General features: G+C 45.2%; 1 protein-coding gene across 3 annotated transcripts; it reads right to left on the bottom strand.

Moving 5' to 3' along the window:
• Nucleotides 1-286: 286 nt before the first annotated feature.
• On the bottom strand, nucleotides 287-22,444 carry LOC115895750 (protein-L-isoaspartate O-methyltransferase domain-containing protein 2). 3 transcript variants are annotated; one of them, XM_030926363.1, is made up of 6 exons: nucleotides 22,315-22,444; nucleotides 17,905-18,235; nucleotides 13,275-13,377; nucleotides 12,332-12,503; nucleotides 9,750-9,873; nucleotides 287-3,329 (listed from the first exon to the last, which is right to left on the bottom strand). In XM_030926363.1, the coding sequence occupies exons 2-6, from the start codon at nucleotides 18,209-18,211 to the stop codon at nucleotides 2,950-2,952; spliced, it is 1,086 nt and encodes a 361-aa protein (XP_030782223.1). In that variant the 5' UTR covers nucleotides 18,212-18,235; nucleotides 22,315-22,444; the 3' UTR covers nucleotides 287-2,949. The 3 variants fall into 3 exon arrangements, with proteins under 3 accessions (XP_030782223.1, XP_030782225.1, XP_030782226.1); XM_030926365.1 differs by having other exon boundaries at nucleotides 17,905-21,645; nucleotides 22,315-22,428; XM_030926366.1 differs by having other exon boundaries at nucleotides 22,255-22,382.
• Between the last annotated feature and the right edge of the window lie 535 nt (nucleotides 22,445-22,979).

Here is a 22,979-nt window from a genome sequence, read left to right as displayed (position 1 = left end):
TAAAATATATAACTGCCAAAATAAAAAATTGGAAGGCAGAATGTAAAAAATTTCCCAACAGGAACATACAATAAAAAAGAAAATATAAGCTCTTTGGGAGACTGGTCCCAGAATTTCAAGATCTAAACAACATTTGTGCTCTGAACAGATAACTGAAAACAAACAAACAAAAAAAAATGTCTGCCCCTTAAAAAGGTGAATGTGGGAAAATTACGCCAAAAACATTAACGGCAATCTTCAAGGCCCTATTCTCTTATGTACTTGGAGCTAGCCACTCCTCCATTTCTCCATTCCAATTTCACATTTATTAATGAAAAATAATGCCTTCTCTACATCTACTGTGAATTTCACAGAATCAAGCAGTAATACAAATATTTGCTGAAAGTAAACATGTTAATAATGAAAAAAGGTTCTTAAGATTTTGAAAAGAACATATTCAAGAACTCGAATCCCACACAGGATGCAGAAGCAATGCTAAGGATAAAATATCCTGACTACCTTTATTGACATGATTTGTGTTTACCAGCTCATTAAAATCTACGTTGCAAATTCCTTGGATTTTTCCCAAGTTCCAGACTGGTAAAAAGTATTTTTACATACACATTTGATTCTTTCATTACAAACTTCATATCTATAAACTTGAAATTTGTTTTGCACAGGTCTATGGCTATACTACTTTTCAAGACAGAAGTCACATATTAAAATACAAACTACTCAAAAGTAAATGGTTGTCAAGAACGTGGTTTACGAGATAGATCTTACAGACAACACAGACTATATTATGATTTATCTGTTTGAAAACAGAAAGTAGTGTATTATATTATATTGAATTCTGGTATAAGGTGCGCAGGAAACCTTACTTACAATCCTTTATTTTCAAAAGGTAAACACCAAACTATTTCTCACATATATTACAACCATATTTTTTTAAACCAAATTCTGGTTTAAAAATCACACACTGACAACACAGAAATACGAAATGCTAGGAAAAGTCTAGCATATGAGGGAAAAAACATGTCTTATGCATTGTAATACAATTTTTTTTTTTACAATCTAGCATAAAGGCATACGCGGTTTTTTAAGAAATGCAGTCCATATACAATTATAGAAAAAAAACTAGTCAAGCCACCTAATATAACCAATTTCACAGATACCACTCATTTAATATTATGTCCAAAAATTTCCAAGTAAGTGTCTACATGTTAGAATAATGCCCACAAGGATCTCCAAACTACAAAATATTAGCAAGTAAATGTAAATCACACGTTTGTCTTTGAAAGAATGAAGCTTGACTATGAGTTAAAAGGCAGTAACTATGAACTAACTTTCTTTAAAATGACTTAAACTGGCCAATCTAGTGCAATACACGTTTCCCAGCTATACATGCAAACTGGATTGTGTGGTAAAAATGACTCAGTTACTTAAAAAAGCAGAAAAGATCCAAAATAATCAGAGCTCAGCTAACGTGGCGAAACCACAGAGACACTGAAGCTCAGCAACTCCCAAGAAGCTGAGGATTAAGATTAACAATAAACTCTGGATACCGAATCCTACATCGACACCCTGAATTTATGTTTATTGTTAATAATTTATATTATTCTTTTCTTTGGGTAAAAAAAAAATGTTTTAAAAAGAACCAATGTTTTGGAATAAGCAATGTAACTCTGATCATTCTGCTATGTGACTACCAAAAACGCTGCTGTTCTTTTAGCCCTACCACTTGGTAAGATAGAAAGCTCTCCACACACAAGGCTCAGAGAAGGCTGATACCACAAGTCAGTGTGAGTTACACTGTTCTCATCAATGGAGCTACTAAAATACATACATTTGCTCTTACAAAAAAATTACAAAACTAACAAATCTCTTTTTCTCCAGAATTATAAAAGATAGAATCTATGAATCAGTACTCTAATGTGATCGCAGAAAAATAGCAAACTGAAGTCAAAAAGCACAGGCTGTTCATCAGAGTCCCCAGTCTAATTCCTTTCTACCTCGAGTCCCAGTCTATTTAACACTTTCTACCTGCTCTGAGGATGGAGGGTGTCAACACCTTGGAAAACCATGATGAGCTTTAAACCTGGGTGAAGAACCATCCCTAGGGGTTACGGCACATGTGCCTTCGCTTACTGCTCACACACAGGAAAAAACTCGCTTCCTTTTCCAGGATATTCTTTTAAGGATTACGTGGCAGTAATTCTTTTAAAGGTATCAAAAGATGTCATTTAAAAAAAAAAAAAAAAAAAAAAAAAAAAAAAACCTCTTTGGAATTCTCCCGGAATTCAAGAAAGATTATCTGGCAGTTCATTCCTCCACCCCATCAAAATTTTTCCTTTGAAAAATTACAACTGACAACTCACATAAGATTTAATTAACTTACTTAAAATAAGGGAGGGCTTCTCAATAATGTTTCCCCACTAGAAACTAAAATTCAGTGATACTCAGTGCCAGTAACTAAGTGGCACATATCATAAAAATTCAAACTTGGATGCAGGTGCGTCACACCCAGAAAAGATTTCATACATTTATAAGCTTGTGCTTTCACACTTTATAAGCAACACAGGTTAGTTTCCACTTCGGTTTTCATTTTTAGGGAGTAACGTGCATGTTGTATGAGGGACGGTCGTCAAACAGTCTCTCTTACACACACTTTAGTGTTTCATCAGAGCCGAAAAAGCAACAGCCTTCTCTTTTTCTCTATGAAGAGTCTCTCCACTTTGGGAAAACAATCTTCTATGCAATGAAGGTCTTGTGGAATTACGCACAGAAATCATACAACTAAATACAATTTTAGAGGCCAGTCAGGAACCAGAAGAAGAAACCCATGATGTGGACGAGCCCAGCAGTTCCCTCCCCCGCAACATCTGCCTCCAGGTTCAACAGCACATAGGCAGCACAAACTTCACACTCAGCAATCTGCTCTTCCTCATTTCCCCCTTTCAAACAGGGGACTTATTTTTCTCTGTAATAAAGCAAGTAGTATTTCAGGGGATCTGGCAGAGGGAGGCTCAGGACCTTCTGGCGTAGGAAGTTCACTGGGGGGTCTGGCTTTGTTTCAGGCGGGGTCTTCTCTTCTTCTTCTCTCCGTTCCTCTTCCAAGTCTTCACAGCTGTTGTCATCTGAGGGGTTGGAAATCCGACTGGCAAAGACTTCTTTGTCCAAAAAGACAATCGTTTCCATTCGACGGCGGCGAACTCTCCTTCGTTTAAACCTGGGGGTGTTCTTTAGTCCGTTTCCGTTTTTGCTCACAGTTTCCTGATGAATAACCTTTTTAATGGTGCCCCGGATGGCAATGCGAGCCAAGTCCTGGAGGCTGCGAACTGCCACGGGTGCTGCGGCACAAAAGAATGAGACACAGTCAAACTCATCTGAGCGACACGACCACAATGCCTACACATCTAAGACCCGTAACTTCATTTGAATTAACGGCAAATCTATGAATATGTTGAAGGAATATGAGAGCAGGCCAAGCAAAGGTCAATTAGTGCTCTGATTACAATCATATGGTACTTTTCAGAAGACATTTTCAAATGCATCCATTCTTAACTGTGAAAGGGAAAGGAAGCAATATTGCTTGGCTATATTAATCAGTGGTGGAATCAACACCTGGGTTACAGTTTGTTTTCCTGACAGCCTAGTTTCATTATTCTATTACCTGCACGTTCATGTGTATATTAATACCCACCTACTAGTAAGAGAGTGAATATGTCTACAACGTTCTTTTTTTTGAGACAGAGTCTTACTCTGTCACCCAGGCTGGGGTGCAAGGGTGTGATCTCCACTTGCTGCAACCTCCGTCTCCTGGGTTCAAGTGATCCTCCCGCCTCAACCTCCCCAGTAGCTGGGACTACAGGCACGTGCCACCACGCCCAGCTAATTTTTGTATTTCTAGTAGAGGTGAGGTTTCACCATGTTGGTCAGGCTGGTCTCGAACTCCTGACATCAAGTGATCCACCCACCTCAGCCTCCCAAAGTGCTGGGATTACAGGCGTGAGCCACCGTGCCCAGCCTAATATTCTTTTATCTATTAGTATTTTCATAGTTATTCACACATTGAATATTTGTTCCATTTTTACTAAAGTACAGAAATGCAAATCCAAACATTTTTCAGAAAAAGCAAAAACTCCACACCAAGGAGAAAGAACAAATATTTCTCAAAGGGAAAATTACATTAAACTTATAGTTTAGTATTAATTATATATCATTAATAAAAGTAAATCAGCATCACTTTTCCCCTCCAGTACTCAACTTCTCCAAAGAACAACAGTTTGCACTACAGGGAGAGCTCTTGTGTTGTACACATTTATCACCAAAATCAGAAAGGCCTGCAGAGAATCTCAGCCATCTCCACTGTTCTTCGGAAACCCTCAAACAGGCATGTGTCCCAGGCCCAAGGCAGTAAGTAGCACCTTCTCCCTTCAACCTTTCCTGCTTTTCTGACTCCACCGACAAGAGGTCCCTTCTCCTTTCTCCAGGACAGGCTCTGGCACTTCCTTTGTCTTCAATCCTGTCTCCTCACCGAACACCACGATCATGCCTCTTGCCCCATCTGCGACCCAGCTCCCTCCTCAAGTACAGCCATCCTTCCTTCATCATCTCACATCTAGAAATATGACTCCAGAGCACTGGGATCTAGCTGTTGCCCCAAGAGGCTGAAACAACTCCTTCCGAGGCCCTCAGGGTTCCAGCCTTCAGCTCTGGCCTCTCCAGATCTCCAAGGTGTCGGCTTGGGATAAGGAATGTGGCTCACTGCTACCCTGGCCCAAGGCACAGCTGCTCCCTCTGACCTCCACAGCTCTTTTCTCTTGCAGGCTCTTCCTCTTCCATGCAGCCCAGTGATGCTCCCTAAGGTTCCAATTTCCACCATTTCCCCCTCTCGGTATGACTGCTAGTCCTTGGTTTTACATCCATTCTGTGGCTTTACATAACAGAGGCCAGCCAATAGCTCCCAAGGTTCTAATCCAGTCCTGACCAGGATCCTGAGCCTCCCATAGACCCAGGTCTACAACAAACAATGAACACCTCACATGTCCTTCCTCAGAAGGACTGTATCATTGTATGTATCATTCAATCTTCTCTACCGTAGAAGCCAGTCTCTTAGTTTTCATCTTTATATCTCGCCTGGAAAATTTCAACAGCTTTCCACTGGTTCCTGCTTCCAATGTGACCTGTATCCATTCAATTGAAAGCTAAACCATCCACCCCACACCGCACATATCCACACTCACACGTACTCACGTGACCCCACACCACACATATCTACACTCACACGTACTCACGTGACCCCACACCACACATATCTACACTCACACGTACTCACGTGACCCCACACCGCACATATCCACACTCACACGTACTCACGTGACCCCACACCGCACCTATCCACACTCACACGTACTCACGTGAACCCACACCGCACATATCCACACTCACACGTACTCACGTGACCCCACACCGCACATATCCACACTCACACGTACTCACGTGACCCCACACCGCACATATCCACACTCACACGTACTCACGTGACCCCACACCGCACATATCCACACTCACACGTACTCACGTGACCCCACACCGCACATATCCACACTCACACGTACTCACGTGAACCCACACCGCACCTATCCACACTCACACGTACTCACGTGAACCCACACCGCACATATCCACACTCACACGTACTCACGTGACCCCACACCGCACATATCTACACTCACACGTACTCACGTGACCCCACACCACACATATCTACACTCACACGTACTCACGTGACCCCACACCGCACATATCCACACTCACACGTACTCACGTGACCCCACACCGCACCTATCCACACTCACACGTACTCACGTGAACCCACACCGCACATATCCACACTCACACGTACTCACGTGACCCCACACCGCACATATCCACACTCACACGTACTCACGTGACCCCACACCGCACATATCCACACTCACACGTACTCACGTGACCCCACACCGCACATATCCACACTCACACGTACTCACGTGACCCCACACCGCACATATCCACACTCACACGTACTCACGTGAACCCACACCGCACCTATCCACACTCACACGTACTCACGTGAACCCACACCGCACATATCCACACTCACACGTACTCACGTGACCCCACACCGCACATATCCACACTCACACGTACTCACGTGACCCCACACCGCACATATCCACACTCACACGTACTCACGTGACCCCACACCGCACATATCCACACTCACACGTACTCACGTGACCCCACACCGCACATATCCACACTCACACGTACTCACGTGACCCCACACCGCACATATCCACACTCACACGTACTCACGTGACCCCACACCGCACATATCCACACTCACACGTACTCACGTGACCCCACCACCGCACATATCCACACTCACACGTACTCACGTGACCCCACACCGCACATATCCACACTCACACGTACTCACGTGACCCCACACCGCACATATCCACACTCACACGTACTCACGTGACCCCACACCGCACATATCCACACTCACACGTACTCACGTGACCCCACACCGCACATATCCACACTCACACGTACTCACGTGACCCCACACCGCACATATCCACACTCACACGTACTCACGTGACCCCACACCGCACATGCACCCCATATCCACACTCACACGTACTCACGTGACCCCACACCGCACATATCCACACTCACACGTACTCACGTGACCCCACACCGCACATATCCACACTCACACGTACTCACGTGACCCCACACCGCACATATCCACACTCACACGTACTCACGTGACCCCACACCGCACATATCCACACTCACACGTACTCACGTGACCCCACACCGCACATATCCACACTCACACGTACTCACGTGACCCCACACCGCACATATCCACACTCACACGTACTCACGTGACCCCACACCGCACATATCCACTCACACGTACTCACGTGACCCCACACCGCACCTATCCACACTCACACGTACTCACGTGACCCCACACCGCACATATCCACACTCACACGTACTCACGTGACCCCACACCGCACATATCCACACTCACACGTACTCACGTGACCCCACACCGCACCTATCCACACTCACACGTACTCACGTGACCCCACACCGCACATATCTACACTCACACGTACTCACGTGACCCCACACCGCACATATCTACACTCACACGTACTCACGTGACCCCACACCGCACATATCTACACTCACACGTACTCACGTGACCCCACACCGCACATATCTACACTCACACGTACTCACGTGACCCCACACCGCACATGCCCGCACTCACATGACCCCCCACCGTGCACGCCCGAACGTGACCCCACACCGCACATGCCCGCACTCACATGACCCCCCACCGTGCACGCCCGAACTCACCCCACACCGCACACACCCGCACTCACACGACCCCACACCGTGCATGCACATTACCCCACACCGCACACACCCGCACTCACGACCCCACACCGTGCACTCACACGACCCCACATCACACGTGCCCGCACTCACACGACCCCACACCATGCATGCCCGCACTTACATGACCCCACATCACGCGTACCCACACTCACACCCCACACCGTGCACGCCCGCACTCATGACCCCACACAGCATATGCCTGCACCCATGACTCCACACCATGCACGCCCACACTCACGACCCCACACCATGCATGCCCACACTCACATGACCCCACATCACGTGTGCCCACACTCACATGACCCAACACCGTGCATGCCCACTCACACCCCACACCGTGCACACTTCAAGTCACGACCCCACACCGTGCACGCCCACACTCACACAACCCCGCACCGCGCATGCCTGCACCCATGACCCCAGACCATGCACGCCCACACTCACGACCCCACACCGTGCACTCTCGCACTCATCACCCCACACCACGCGTGCCCACACTCACACGACCCCACACCACGCACACCCACACACACGCGACCGCACACTGCAAATGTCCGCACTCATGACCCCTCATTGTGCACGTCCACACTCTCATGACCCCACATCACGCACGTCTACACTCACTCTGACCCCGTATCATGCAGGTCTAAACTTACACACCCCACACCACGCATCTACACTCACATGATCCAGTATCACATATGTCTATACTCACACAGTTTTCTATTCCACTGTCTTCACGAACGTGACTTTACTAGTCTAGGAAACTCTGGCCCAGGAAAAGAAAAGTTGCAAATAACCCAATGGGTCACTTCAGAAACTCTAAAAGCATCACATTAATATTGATTATCTAACACTCTCTTCAAAACCATCTCCGCAAAACAAGCATTCAAACTGCCCACCACATTGTCATGATTCTTAATCAGGCCAGATGAAGCCCTCACAGGGAAAGACTCATTTTCAACCAGACCCTCAAAAAGTCTCAAATACCCCAAAGATGCCCTTGCCCTTCCCAAACTCTGTTAAGGCTCTGGAAGCTGGTGACCTCCCAGCCAAGAGCAGCAGTTACTTAAAAACATTATTCTGGTGAGATTTTCAGAGCATGCATTTGACAGATTCACCCTCCACCTGACCACCAGGCTTATCCAGGATCTTTTACTTGAAGCATCTGATAGCTCTCCCCAGCCAACATGATAAACCCAATTCTAACCTACATACCAGTAGTTTCTCCCACCAGTCCTAACTCTGACTATACAGGGAACATGCATTTTGATTTCTGCCCTACCATTGCTGCCACTTTTCTCCACTTTCTCCTCTCTTTAGGGAATTGCTTTTTGCCCTTGAAGGCCGAGCACAAACATCATCCTCTGCCAAACCTTCCCTAATTACTCCAACCGTTTTGCACGTCCTATTGTTGCTCATTATCAAATTTCAAGAACCGTGTCTGTTTCTTAGAACCTGTACTTAGTAGAGACCAAAGCAAAGTGTAATCATGTAATAGATGATTCCTAATAAACCAAAAAACCTTTCTGGAAGAGATCTGCCAAATGTACTGTCTCTGAGTGGTGGGACTATGTAAAACTTCTCCCTTCCTATTATTTGCATTTCCCTTCCTAAAATTTGCATTTTCCAAATTTTCTAAATGATCAGAGAGCATCCTGATAGTTTTATTTTAAATAAAATCAATTGGAACTCTCATTTCTGTGTGAGTTGTTTAAATTTTAAAACATCAGGAGGTTTTGCTGTCGTGCTGGCCCTGGCATCAGTTCCTTGCTCAGTTTGCATCCTGAAATAGTGGAACACAAAGGCTCGGCTGTGTAAGGTTCCACGGAAAGTCTCCTATCCACCCCAGCAGATTAGCTGGAATGTGTTCTCCACCCTTGTCTACCCATGAGGCAGCAGGCGCTTGGTGCCCTGGGGAACAGATGCCCCAGGACTCTGTAGGAGCCCCCTCTCGATGGCTCTCTCTGTAAGACCTCTCCCAGCGGAAGTGGCAAAGAGGCTCAGTCTCCCATGTGGCAAAATGAGCTCCCTTTTATGTGTGTCCTCAGCTTTCAATGGCGTGACCAGCAACAGCTCTTTGTAGATTTAAACGACGGCTAAAATAACCTGAAATAGGCTAAAAATAGATTATAATTTTTTTAATGCCTGAAATTGCTTGTAGAATTTTAGTTTCAGCATGGGAGTGGTGCTTTTTGATATCAAAAGGTTCTTTGTAAGCTTTGCTGCCTTTTAAAATCTAACGAGACGAAAAAGATCTAAAAGATAAAATAAGTAAGGACTGGTATACTTACGTAACTGGACAAGTCTTGATTTTCCTGACTCTGAATGGCAGGGCTGGATCAGAGGAGCAAAAGAAACAGCAAGAATCTTTTTGGTTTCCCAAGCTGAAGGACCCGTGCGCGTTATCTTAGTCAACTATCCCAGAGACAAAATGAGAATATTCAAAAGATTTGGCTACTGAATAGCTCATATTTAATCATTCCTATACATACTAAAAAAATACATAGATACGCTTACAATAAAATGAAATATCTTGACATATGGACCCCTAATGTGATGTGCCATGAAGTACATCTATCTTATGAATATTCCTGCAAAAATGCTTAACCTGAATATATTCAGGCCCTAGGCCTAACTTCTGTTTACAGAAATTATAATATTATAGAGAAACTAGTTATAGGATAGCAAGAGAAAACAATCACATAGAGAAAGTGAGGATTCTTGTAAGACAATGCTCTAGCACTCTCCAAAAAAGTCAACATTGAGGGTGAAAAGGGGGTCTGTTCTAAAGTATAAAGTAATTAAAGATATGTTAATAACCAACTGAATCCTGACCTGTTGTTACTGGGGGCGGGGGGCGGGGGGCGGCAGGCCTAACTCCTGATAGGCACTGTAGTCACAGATACTGTTATAGAATCCCTGTTACTTTTTAAAATGTAAACTTGTCATCTTGAATGCCTAGGCAATTATCCTCATGCTTTGGAGACAAACACTGAAGTGTTTAAGTGAGCCTTGCCCTGATATCACCCCCACGAAAGCACCGGAATCTGGTGGCTTAACATACTCCAGTGTAGGTCATCAAAGCATTTCTTTTGAATTCAAGTATTAGCAGCACCAGAGAACACAATGAGACAGGACCCTCTGTGTGCTCTGTGTAGCTGGGTCAGTCTCCAAGTGGCCTACACAGGTCACAAAACTATTTTTGGTCAGTTCTTTCATGCTATGATTACCTGCTGGCCTTTTCTAAAAATATCTAAGTCAGTCAATCCTCTAAAAACTAAGATTCTATGTCACAAATCTCATAACTTAAAGGATTAAGTAGCCATGTACTAAGCAAATATCAACAAACATTCTTGTATAGCAGCAAAACATATGTTTAAACATTTTTAAAAGAATGTCGTTATAATGAACAACAAGTATTTCCATATAATCAATAAATGATGTATAAAACCTTAAATAAAACTATAAACCCCATTTCATATTCTACATAAGCAGATGAGACGCTGTAAAGATGTCCACAATCCTCAAACTAATCGAGATGACACAATTCCAATAAAAATCCAATGCATTTTTGTATAGCAACAAAGACCTGTAATTTCACTTGTATAAGCAAAGACATTTAAAACAATATTCTGCCAGGTGTGATGGCTCATGCCAACAACTCTGGAGGCTGAAGTGAGGCAACTGCTTGAGGCCAGGATTTTTTGATCAGCCTGGGCAACACAGTGAGAGCCCGTCACTAAAAAATAAAATTAGGCTGGGTGCAGTGGCTCATACCTGTAATCCCAGCACTTTGGGAGGCTGACACGGGCGGATCACGAGGTCAGGCGCTCCAAGACCAGCCTGACCAACATGGTGAAACCCCGTCTCTACTAAAAATACAAAAATTAGCTGGGTGTGGCGGCGCGCACCTGTAATCCCAGCTACTCAGGAGGCTGAGGCAGGAGAATCGCTGGAACCCGGGAAGCGGAGGTTGCACTGAGCCGAGATTGCGCCACTGCACTCCAGCCTGGGCAACAGAGTGAGACTCCGTCTGTAATTAAATAAATTAATTAATTTAATTAAATAAATTTAGCTGGGCATGGCAGCACATGCCTACAGTGCCAGCTACTTGGATGCTGAGGCAGAAGGTCACTTGAGCCCAGGAGTCTGAAGTTATAGTCAGCTATTATCAAGCCACTGTACTCCAGCCTGAATGACAGAGCAAGGTCTCATCTCCAAATTTTTGTTGAAACAATTAAAACCTCCTAATTTTTACTTTTAGTGTTTCCCTAGTTCTTTCTGACTGGGAGACATTCTTCTTGGTGACCAATTCACGTCTGAATAATCTGTTCATTTATTACGAACTGCTTTTCAGTGAAATACAGCAGCACAGACAAACATGCATGACCAAATAGCAAACTTGGACAAGACTCTCACCAAGCAAGGAGTCCTGTAAAGTGCATAACATCGAGGCATTTAACAATTAGGCTAATGATGAGAATGGAATTACTCTAATAATGTGATATATAATTCTAATAACAGAATAATTATAATAGATTAACAATTAGAATTAAAACTCAGAACAGCAGGGGGGAAGGAGAAGGGGAAGGAAGAGGGAGGTGAGGAGGAAGGGATAGAAGAAGGAAAAGGAAAGAGAGAAGGAAGGTGGAGAAAAAGGGTTTCATGTGTAGGCTCTGAAGTACCCACCTGAGTCAGGTTCTGGCCCCACCTAGGGTATGTGCATGACCTGGCATCTCCCTCACCTGTCCCTGCCTCTGTTTCCTCATTTATGAAATGCAGGAAATTGTTAAAAGAGTAAGTATACATAAACTGCCCAGAACAGACCTTGGTAAACAGTGTGCAAAAATGTCAGTTATGAAGGGAATCTGACCTTCTCTTCCAGTGGCATGACAAGGATCCCTCCCACTTTGAGAAGATTCTTCATGTATTCTTCATGTTCTTTCTGCACACCAGCCCCACAGTATACACGATCATACTGAGAACAATCCGGAGAAATCTCCAGGCAATTCCCAGTAACAAAGCAAGGTTCACAGAAGTCAAACCTGGAAGTAAAAAATGCTTCTTGCAACTAAAGGTATCACATTGCAACAAGTCTATACAGTAAACCTATGCTAACCATAGGTTAAAATCCCACAGCAATGTAACACAGTTTACAGAGCAAGGAGCTGGAAGAAAAGAATTACAAATGTCCAAGAATTACTTCCAAAAAGAATTACACTATATAACGAGAACTCTAGAAATGTCAAACAGTATGAAAGTGAGTATCAAAAGTATTATCCATATTTAACACAATCTCCAATCACTGTTGTCTCTGTCATCTTCCTATCATCTTATGTGAGATCTATTAACACAATGAGTGAGATGTGGGGGTGGTGAAACTGCACTTGGTGTTTCTAAAAATTTTAATCCCTAAAATAAGAACTTTAACGTCTTATTTTAAAATGGCAAAAGCTACTCATATATACTGTTTAAAGAAAAGTGCAACAATTTCATTTTAGGAAAAATTAGGTGGTAAAAAGTCGTCTTAAATAGGAAACATGAATACTGAGCAAATGAACATTTTCTGTTTTCTTCTATTCTTATATTGGTCAGAAATTACCTTATGTAGGTGTAACAGTTTGAAATACCCTAAAACCCTCAAAAACACAGAATATTTTTTAAAACTTAGAACAGGCACATAGGATCATCCCACCACAGTTTAATTACGTTTGCTACCACTTGAACACTAATAAGCTGATTTCTTTCTATCTGAGCAAAACTTTGTAAAATTATAATTCACATTATCTGCGCCAATGGATAGTACTTCATCTTACTTGTCAAAACTATCACTTGTTCTGATGAAGAAGTCCAGTTTCTGCTTTGCATATTCTATCACATCAGAGTGAAGTTCCACCCCATGGTTCACACCAAAAGGACCTAAAAGGTTTAAGAAGAAGAAAACATGTAGAACCAGAGCAAGAGCTCCTGCTCATTTGTTTACTTCTACCAACTGTGACGCATCTGATTTAGCATCTGCAACTGCAGACATTCACCAAGTTTTGAAGTCTCATCACATGACCACGGCTCACCACATCATAAATACTTGGGGCCTGGGCTTCTCTGCTCTCAAACTTTTAAAGAATCATTTGAAAATGGAAACAAACCAAGTGTTCAAGTCTTACTAATGAACTAAAGAAGAAACATGTATCTGCAAGTGCAACTGACACAGGCCTCACCTGTTTGTCCACAGGTAACATTTAAGACGATTCTGTTTTCCCTGAAAAGTTTCCCAAAACACTCAGATGTGTGCATTATAATATTCACAAAACAGGGTTCAATCATCATCATTAAGATAAAACTATGCTTCCAAGTCACAATGAAACATTGTTTATATCAAAGGATATTTATCAGTAATTTGAAATAAAACTGAGAAATGTTACAAGCCCACTTAGTGATGAAAGTGCTCCCTCCGTATAAAACTGCCCCTACATTAACTGGGAACACAGTATTGACACTCAACTTAGATGAGTCTCTCTGTTGTGGGAATCCACTTACACGAAGGTAAAAATCAGGCAAAATTCGTCTGTACTGACAAAGGCAAAACCGTCATCACCTTTCTGGAAGGTGCAACACTGGGGACCTTTCTAGAAGGAGGAGGGGGCATGGGAGCCTTCTGGAGTGCTGATTCCACTCTGTATCTTGCTCCGGTTGGAGTTTATATGGAGGTGGATGCACATGTAAAAGTCCACCAGAATTCACACTTCACACTTGTTCATTTACTATGGGTAAGTTACACAACAACTTTTTAAGTCTACATGTAAAAATCAATAGGGCACATAGGACTTTACTTAGTAGACGGATCTACCACAGGGATCATGCAGCACTGGACCCTACGATCTCACAGAAATGCTGAGAAACGAGCAACCTTCTGTGCATCCCACACCTGTGCACCATGCGGGCCCTCCTAGTACAAGAGTCACCAGCCCAGGCCAAGGCTTCCCTGGCCCCCATTTGGACAACTGTACCTGCTGCTCTTCTCTCTCAACAGATTTCGCACACAGAGCTGCTGCTAAAACATTACCTCATCAAAATACACCCTACCTGAGCGTTCAACTTTTCACTATTTACAACATGAAATCCTGAATTACTCCGAACGTTAAGACCTTCTGACAACTCCCCGACTTCAATTCCCGACTCTGCCACTGTGCCAGAGACCAAAAATAGCTGCTTGATTTTTCCTACTCATCTTATTTTCACTGACCCCTCACCTTCACTATCAAGCACTTAATAAGAATAAGCAGTTAATTCTAATAACAGATATGAGATATGTGTCCTATTCCCAAGAAGCTTAACACCAAACAGTAGTAACACAAATATCTCAACCCACCTGCTTAATAAAAAGATGACTAGCAGGGGAAGGAGGACACAGGGTGGCTGGGGGGTGTCAGAACACAGCACCTGGAACACAGCACTGGAATATGGCACTGAAGCCAGACCTGCAAGGCCTCCCCTGGCAGAGCCACTCCCAGGCATGCCCTGCTTCCTAATCACACAGCATTTTTTCAGGTAGGTGACTTATGAGTCACCATCTCTTAGTAGCTACTGTATTCTCCCCTGGTTGATGACAAACGAAGGCAAGGACAGCCCTGAGCAAAGGGGAGAGGAGCCCACAGAGCAAGCACAGGAACATGGCTGACCCAGGATGCAGCTCAGACCACGTGAAAGGCAATGAAGAGTCACAGTAAGGGATCCGTCAGATGAGAGACCCACATTCACAAGCACTGGGAAGCCAACGAGCTTCCACTCTGCAGGGCTTTGCACAAAGTGCTGTTACAGTTGAATAAGCTGCAGCATCTGGAGACGCAGCCAAGACATGCATCCATGACAGCAAACCCTGAAGTCACTTCCTCCAACTGCAACAAAGCAGCATGTCACATCCATCACAGCAGAAAACAGGCCTTCCTTCCTTCAGACCTCTCTTCTCCCAAAATCCAATGAAATTCCCAGTAAACGGGATTCAGAAAAGAGAAGCAACAATATCAAGTTGGAAGGCCTTTTCTTATAACTTCTAGGGGATGTCAAGTGCGGCAAGGCCATTTCAGGCTTACTTTCCTTCTTTCTTTTTGAGATGGAGTCTCGCTCTTTTACCCAGGCTGGGGTGCAGTGGCGCGATCTCTGTAACCTCACTGTAACCTCCGCCTCCCAGGTTCAAGTGATTCTCCAGCCTCAGCCTCCTGAGTAGCTGGGATTATAGGTGCGCACCACCACACCCGGCTAATTTTTTATACTTTTGGTAGAGATAGGGTTTCACCTTGTTGGCCAGGTTGGTCTCAAACTCCAGACCTCAAGCGATCTGCCTGCCTCAGCCTCCCAAAGTGCTGATATTACAGGCAGGAGCCACCACGCCTGGCCACTTCAGGCTTACTTTAAGTCATCTTTTCCTAAGCATTTTGGCTCTTTTCAACAGCATTTCTAATCTAGTCAGCTAGATCACCTATTTCTCCCCAAGGTTCTACCTTAGCTATAGCTCCAATTTTTCAGCTACATTGGAGGAAATCACAATTCCCAAATTCAAAAATGATAAATAACCTAGCCACCATGTTCTCTTCTCAAAGCACAAGGATCACAACAGTTTCAATCGAAGAGAAGTTAAAGTCAAAAAGCATTATAAAAATCTACACATTTTTACACCTGAAGGTAGCAATCTATAGCCTAAAGTCAAAATAATCGGTCTCAAAACTTCACCAAATTCCAATTTATACAGTCTTAGAGAAAAAAAACAAAATTCTCATTCCATATCCACAAAACTCAATTAGAGACAAGGTCCCGCTCTGTCACCCAGGCTGGAGTGCAGTGGCGCAATCATAGCTCACTGCAGTCTTAAACTCCTGGGTTCAAGCGATCCTCCAGCCTTGGCCTCCCAAAGGGCTGGGATTACAGGCATGCACCACCAAGTCAAGCCACATTCTTGATGTTTCTTTCACAACCATATACAGTCTATCCGTAAATCCTGTCAGTTCTAACAGGATTTAGAAAAAATACAGACTCCAGCTTCTCTGCACTGGTTTCATCCAGTGTCTTAGCCAGCATGCCTCAGCAGCCTGGCCCCTGCTTCCTGTTTAGAGCAAGGTTTTACAGTACAGATCAGCTCCTACCACTCCTCTGGCAAAACCTTTCCACCTTACTGAGTTAAAAAGAGATGCCTTCCCCGCCCCCCATAGCATTTTGCACCAAGTGATGTTTTTCCTTAGTTATCTGTTATTATTAAAAACAGCCATATTCCCATATGCAGTCTCACAACTCATTTGTTTGGGAAAATACACTAAATAGCTTCAAATAAGATAACCTGTGAAATCCCTTCCATCCCTGAAACTAATTTTAAAATCTATAGATATTACTCTTAATATTAAAACAAAAAAGCAGGCCAGGTATGGTGGCTCATGCCTGTAACCCCAGCACTTTGGGAGGCTGAGGAAGGTGGAGAGCTGGCGCCCAGGAGTTTGAGACTAGCCTGGGAAACACGGCGAGATCCCGTCTCTAAAAAAAATTCAAGAATTAGCCAGGCATGGTGGTGCACGCCAAGACCCCACCTCCACAAAAAAGTTTTTAAAATTAGCCAGGTGTGGTGGTGCACGCCAAGACCCCACCTCCACAAAAAAGTTTTTAAAATTAGCCAGGTGTGGTGGTGCACGCCAAGACCCCACCTCCACAAAAAAGTTTTTAAAATTAGCCAGGTGTGGTGGTGCACGCCAAGACCCCACCTCCACAAAAAAGTTTTTAAAATTGGCCAGGTGTGGTGGTGCACGCCAAGACCCCACCTCCACAAAAAAGTTTTTAAAATTGGCCAGGTGTGGTGGTGCACGCCAAGACCCCATCTCCACAAAAAAGTTTTTAAAATTGGCCAGGTGTGGTGGTGCACGCCTGTGGCCCCAGGTACTCAGGAGGACTGCTAGAGCCCAGGAGGTCAAGGCTGCAGTGGGCCATGTTTGTGTCACGGCACTCCAGCCTAGGCGATGGAGCACGATTCTGTCAAAAAAAAAAAAAAACTGCTTAGAAGTACTCCGAAAGGACTTTAAAGTTAATTCCCATCGATTTAGAGAAGGAGTGCCAAGGAAGACTGAGTGATAAAATTAAATCAAGAAATCACAGTGGGGTCAAGAGTTACACAACTATCTTTGTCCTCCACTGTCCAGAGGGCAGGTGCACAGTACAGGCTTTGGCAGTACAGGCAGAGGGGACAGAGAACAGGAGAGGTCCCCCTGGAGAACCTGGGGCCATGAGATGCATGCAGGCCTTCCTCCCTCATCTCTCCATCCACCACCCAGTGATGTGTCAACATCAGATAACTACTGGGAAGGCTGGGGTCTCGACCCAGGCGGGCCATTAGCAGACTACATTTTCTGTCAAAGGAGACGCCTCCTTCCCTGAGACAGATGAGTTTTCAGACTCTCCTTCCACACTTACCGAGAATGAGGCCCACCATGGAGCTCAGGTACCCAGTGCCACTGCCCAGGTTCAGAAATGAGAGTCCAGGCTGCAGATCTAAGGCTTCCATCACCTCTGAATAGATGCATGGGGCTGAGAGGTGAATGTTTCCATGCTTCCATGCCAAGTCTTTATAAGCATTTTCTTTAAATTCTTCAAGATAATAGTCTGCACGATCGATAGCTCGGAAAGCCTGCTCTACCAGCTCAGTCCGGATATACTGTGCTTCCTTCAAATTATCTATCAGCTCATCATTGTCTTCACCAGCACTCACAGCACCGCCCATGTTCAAGATTACACTTAGGCAATACTATAATTAAAAATTTTTAAAAAGAGTGATTTATGTTAAAGGTAAGAGCAAAACAATGAAAGTTCTAAACAGATACCACTTTCAAATTCTGAATTCTGAAAATAATAGACTATCTTTTGTCAACACCCACCTCATCCCCCGCCCCACCCAGAGATGCTAGATTTGGAAGGAAAAAAAAATCCCAGTTCAATTGGAAAATCAGGTAAACAACAACACTAACAATTATTTGATATTTATTTGAAATTCAAATTTAGGCCGGGTGCGGTGGCTCATGACTGTAATCCCAGCACTTTGGGAGGCTGAGGTGGGCGGATCACCTGAGGTCAGGAGTTCGAGACCAGCCTGGCCAACATGGTAAAACCCCGTCTCTACTAAAAATACAAAAATTAGCCAGGCGTGCTGGTGGATGCCTGTAATCCCAGCTACTCACAAGGCTGAGAGAGAAGAATCGCTTGAACCCGGGAGGCAGAGGCTGCAGTGAGCACAGCTCGTACCACTGCACTCCAGCTTGGGCAACAGAGAAAGACTCTCTCTGTCTCAAAAAAAAAGAAAAGAAAAAAGAAAAAAAATTTAGGTGGTGTCCTATATTCCATCTGGGAATTCTACATCCCCACCATAACACAAAAATACCCACCCAAGTCAAGCAATCCATTTGACCTGTTGATCTGGATATTTTGATGTTCAAATTTTAGACAAAAAAAGCAAGAAAACACTCTTCCCAAATTGAACACATTGTGACAAATACCTTCTTCTAACAAATGCAAAATCAGCTTCCTGGCTAAAGTTTAAGTGTAGGAGGGGCTGCTACCAGAACTTCCTACAGCCTCTTCTTAATTGCATGATATGCAGCTTTCCCAACTCTTTAAAAAGAACAACTACTTGTCTTACCTTCTCCCAAGCTGCCTTCAAGAAGAAAAAGCACAGAATGTGTCACCTCTGAGCCTAACTATTAAAATACAGTGTAGCTTCATCTAATTCACAAGAAAACACTTTCATATGGAGAAGTCTTACTCTTCTTAAAACTACAAAAATATCCTTTCCAATTTTATACTTACCCCATGTAACTTTTTCAAAGTAACTGCTTTAACTTCACATAAAATGGTAATGCTTTACAAAACACCAGATACAAATTGTTGGGGGAAAAGACCACCAGACCTCATGAAGACATTTTCTGAAATGAACACAATCTTTTTAACAACCTGTTATAATTATGATGAAGTTTATACTTGCTTTCCTCCTCACATTCCTCTGGATTTCTAACAGCAGAATGAGGATCGTAAAGAAATACTGCAGGGTGGCGAGGGGCCAGGGGCAGATTTCATACACACCCACGTACACAACAGGTGACAGTGGTGGGAGAGGTTTTCCCAGGAATGAAAATAATCACGTAGTTCCTTACAAGTGAACAGAAAGTGTGAAGGCTATGGCTTAACACAAATTCTCTTCTATTTTTATGGTGGAATACTCAGACTTCATACTCAAGATTTTAGAGCTGAATATTAGGTTTTGCAAATCAATAGGATGGTCCAGTCATTAAATTTTCACACCCTTTTTGAATTTTTTGAATTGTTTCAGAGCCCTTGTTAGATTATGGTCCACAGCCAGTTGATTTAGACTTAGATGGAATTAGGTCCTAATGAGGTCAAGTTTAATCCTGGATAAGCCACTTAGCTCTGAGGCTGCACCCCTAGCCTGGCACAGACATCTTAAAATTTAGGTCAGTGGTTAAAAGCGGAATCATGTGTTTGGATGCTTAAGGTTCTATTTAGGAAAGGAGCTGGAAATCACATACCCTCCTCAGTCAAAGCCACCTCCTCACCCAGAAGCCTGTAAATAATGTTCTGACATTCTGTCTCGATGCCACATCTTTAGAAGGCAACCTCAAACTGTATGTTGGATAGGTTTCCTTTTCCATTAAGTAACTATCACTTATTTTGAACTCTGTCTTAACTGGAAAGTTCGGACAGCTTTTTAGTAAAAACAAGCACCTTTTTCCAGGTACCACCTGTCAGTCATGGCCTCATTTACACTTCACAACATTAAGAAGCAAATTGGAGCTGGCCAGTTAATTTGTTCATGATCACGTCAGCCAGTTTGTGAGAAGGGGGCTGGATTCAAACCCAGGACTGTATGGCATAAGGCCTGTGTTTTTAATACCACACCAATGCAGCTTTTAAAAAGACTCAAGACAGCAACGTTCTTTACCACACAACACACCGGTAATCTTTTGACTATGGGGCAACCCTTTCTATATCTATTGCCATTGGTAGGATCCATGTGAATAGCTGTGGAGTCTGACATTTATTACCATTTTTGTCTGTTAATCTAACACTCCCTTACGCTGGAAACCATCGCTCTTTACAACAGACTGTGGATGTGATCAGTCATGATGTCACCAAAAACACCAACAACTAAGCTCTTTGCCAAACCAAATCCTATCATTTTCACCTAGATTCTACAATCTAGTCAAATCCAATTATTCAAAGTAAAAGTGTAGAATCATTTTTAGAATGCTGCACTCGATGATACTGTGCACATTATCTGCTGTAATTAATCCTTACTATACTTCACTACTCTGTAGTAACCAGCAACAGTCCATGACAACCCGGCTGCTCCTTACAATGCCAACTGCCAGGGCACATGAGGGACACTTGCTGGGTGGTGACAGGCATGGGAAGGTCTCAGAACTGACACCTGAGGAGGCTGTGATTGTGGCTGTGTCAACACAAGCATGAAGCTATGGTAATGGCGTTTTGGGAGGCTACATACAGAAGACCACACTCCAACCTGGATGTCACTTCTTAAGGGTAATATGGACAAAGTAATTCATTGTGGAAGGTGAGTGGGAAAAAGGACCCAAAGCCACATCTCCTTTGGGCAGAATGATCAAACAAACAGATTTCTCACCTTGAAAACCAGAACTCCTACAAGGAATGCAAAGGGACTTTTTTCAAATACAGATGGTCTCTGACTTAGGATGGTTCGACTTCAGGTTTAACGACGTGTTTAATGGGACGCGACCCCATCACAAGTCGAGGAGCATCTGTACCTGAAAGGCTGTCACATGCACACTATTAATGGGCCTAAGAAAAGCCAGACCAGTGGTACATGCTGGAGACAATGCCTACTAAATACACAGAGAAGCTTTCTAACAAATGAAGTTGCCATGAATGAAAGGAGCTCTTGACAACCCCAGCCAAGTTCCACTGGAGGTACGAGCTGGGGTGGGACAGGGAGAAAGGCCCTGGACCCATCACCTCTGAGGTCTCCTCTCATCACCTGCGTGTAGGGCTCCATTTCCCCCAAGCATCGGCCACAACAATTTCTGAGTTGCTTATAGGCACCTCAACGTCACTCATTCTTGAATGACATTCTATCAAATGCCCAGATCGGAGCTGTTCAGCCATTCCCTGGAGAAGAAAAACGAAAACTATTCTAGGCACACGAGTAAAGGGGGTGGGTAAAGAGGGCGTGGATATTTAGGTGACTTATTTGAGGTGCAACGCTGGAGCAAACATTCATTCGGGAGACATAACCCTCTCACAAAAACAAAAGGCACGAAGCTCAGACAAGTTCTCCTTCCTCCAACAAAGATCTCTTTCGATGCGTGAATGGAAGTCCCAGAGCTCTGCTCCAATTCTTACTACCTCCAAGGCACGGGGCGGGGGGGACAACTTTTTTTTTTAAATTGTCATCTTCTGAAAGGGTCCAAGGTAGACTTTGTTCTAAACCTTAGCTCATGGCTTGCCTTGGAATTGCAAACGTTGCCCACTTGGGAAACAAGGACAAGCTGCAGGTCTGGACTAAACAGACCCAAGAGTGTGAGTGAGCAACGGGCACCGGGAGAGACCGAAGGGAAACCGCGAGCGCTCGGAGAGAGAAAGGCGGGGCGCCCTGGGGGCCGCTGGGGGGAAGCGAGGGTGCCCGAGGTGGGGAGGAGCGAGGCCCCCAGAGGAGCGCTCCGGGCGCAGGGGTGCCGGGGGTGGGGGACGAGGAGGGAAGGGGCCGAGGGGACACACCGCCCGCTCGCCGCAGGCCGGGCCGAGGTGGGGGGACGGCGGCGGCGGCGGCGGCTCTACCTCCAGGCTCGGCCGGCCGACGGGTTCGGACCGCCTGGGCTGCGACCTGCAGCTCCTCGGGAGCGTCCCTCGTGCGCCCGCTGCCCGGCAGCGCCGCTCCAGCCTCGGCCGCCGCGAACATCCGCCGCCTCCGCCTCTGCGCCTGCGCACAACGGCCTGACTGCGCCTGCGCACAACGGCCTGACTGCGCCTGCGCACAACGGCCTGACTGCGCCTGCGCACAACGGCCTGACTGCGCCTGCGCACAACGGCCTGACTGCGCCTGCGCACAACGGCCTGCCTGACTGCGCCTGCGCACAACGGCCTGACTGCGCCTGCGCCGCGGCCTGGCACGGAAAGGGGTGATGGCGGCGCGGGGAGGGCCCCGCTCGCCTGGGCTGCCCGCGTCCGCCCGCCCGGCTGAGAGCTCGCTGGGCCCTAGGCCGGGTCCGAGTCTCCTGGGCGCGCCGTCCGCGCAGTGCGCAGCCAGGACGGACCCCGCACAGGCTGCCTGAGAAGCCCTCCCTGAGGGTCACCTGAGACGCCGTTGCTGACCCACGGCTGGGGGCGCTCCGCCTCTCCAGGGTGCCCTGCGGCGGCTGACTCGGGGCCGGCGCTGCCCTCGCGCGGCCTCCCAGGACCAAGCACAGCCGCCCTGGGGCCCCCGCCCTGCCACCCGGACGGCC

This window comes from Rhinopithecus roxellana, unplaced genomic scaffold (assembly GCF_007565055.1).
Source record: "Rhinopithecus roxellana isolate Shanxi Qingling unplaced genomic scaffold, ASM756505v1 contig2159, whole genome shotgun sequence".
NCBI classification, from domain to species: Eukaryota; Metazoa; Chordata; class Mammalia; order Primates; family Cercopithecidae; genus Rhinopithecus; species Rhinopithecus roxellana.
Note: the sequence above shows the minus strand (reverse complement) of the source record. Positions and strands in the feature narration are given on the sequence as shown.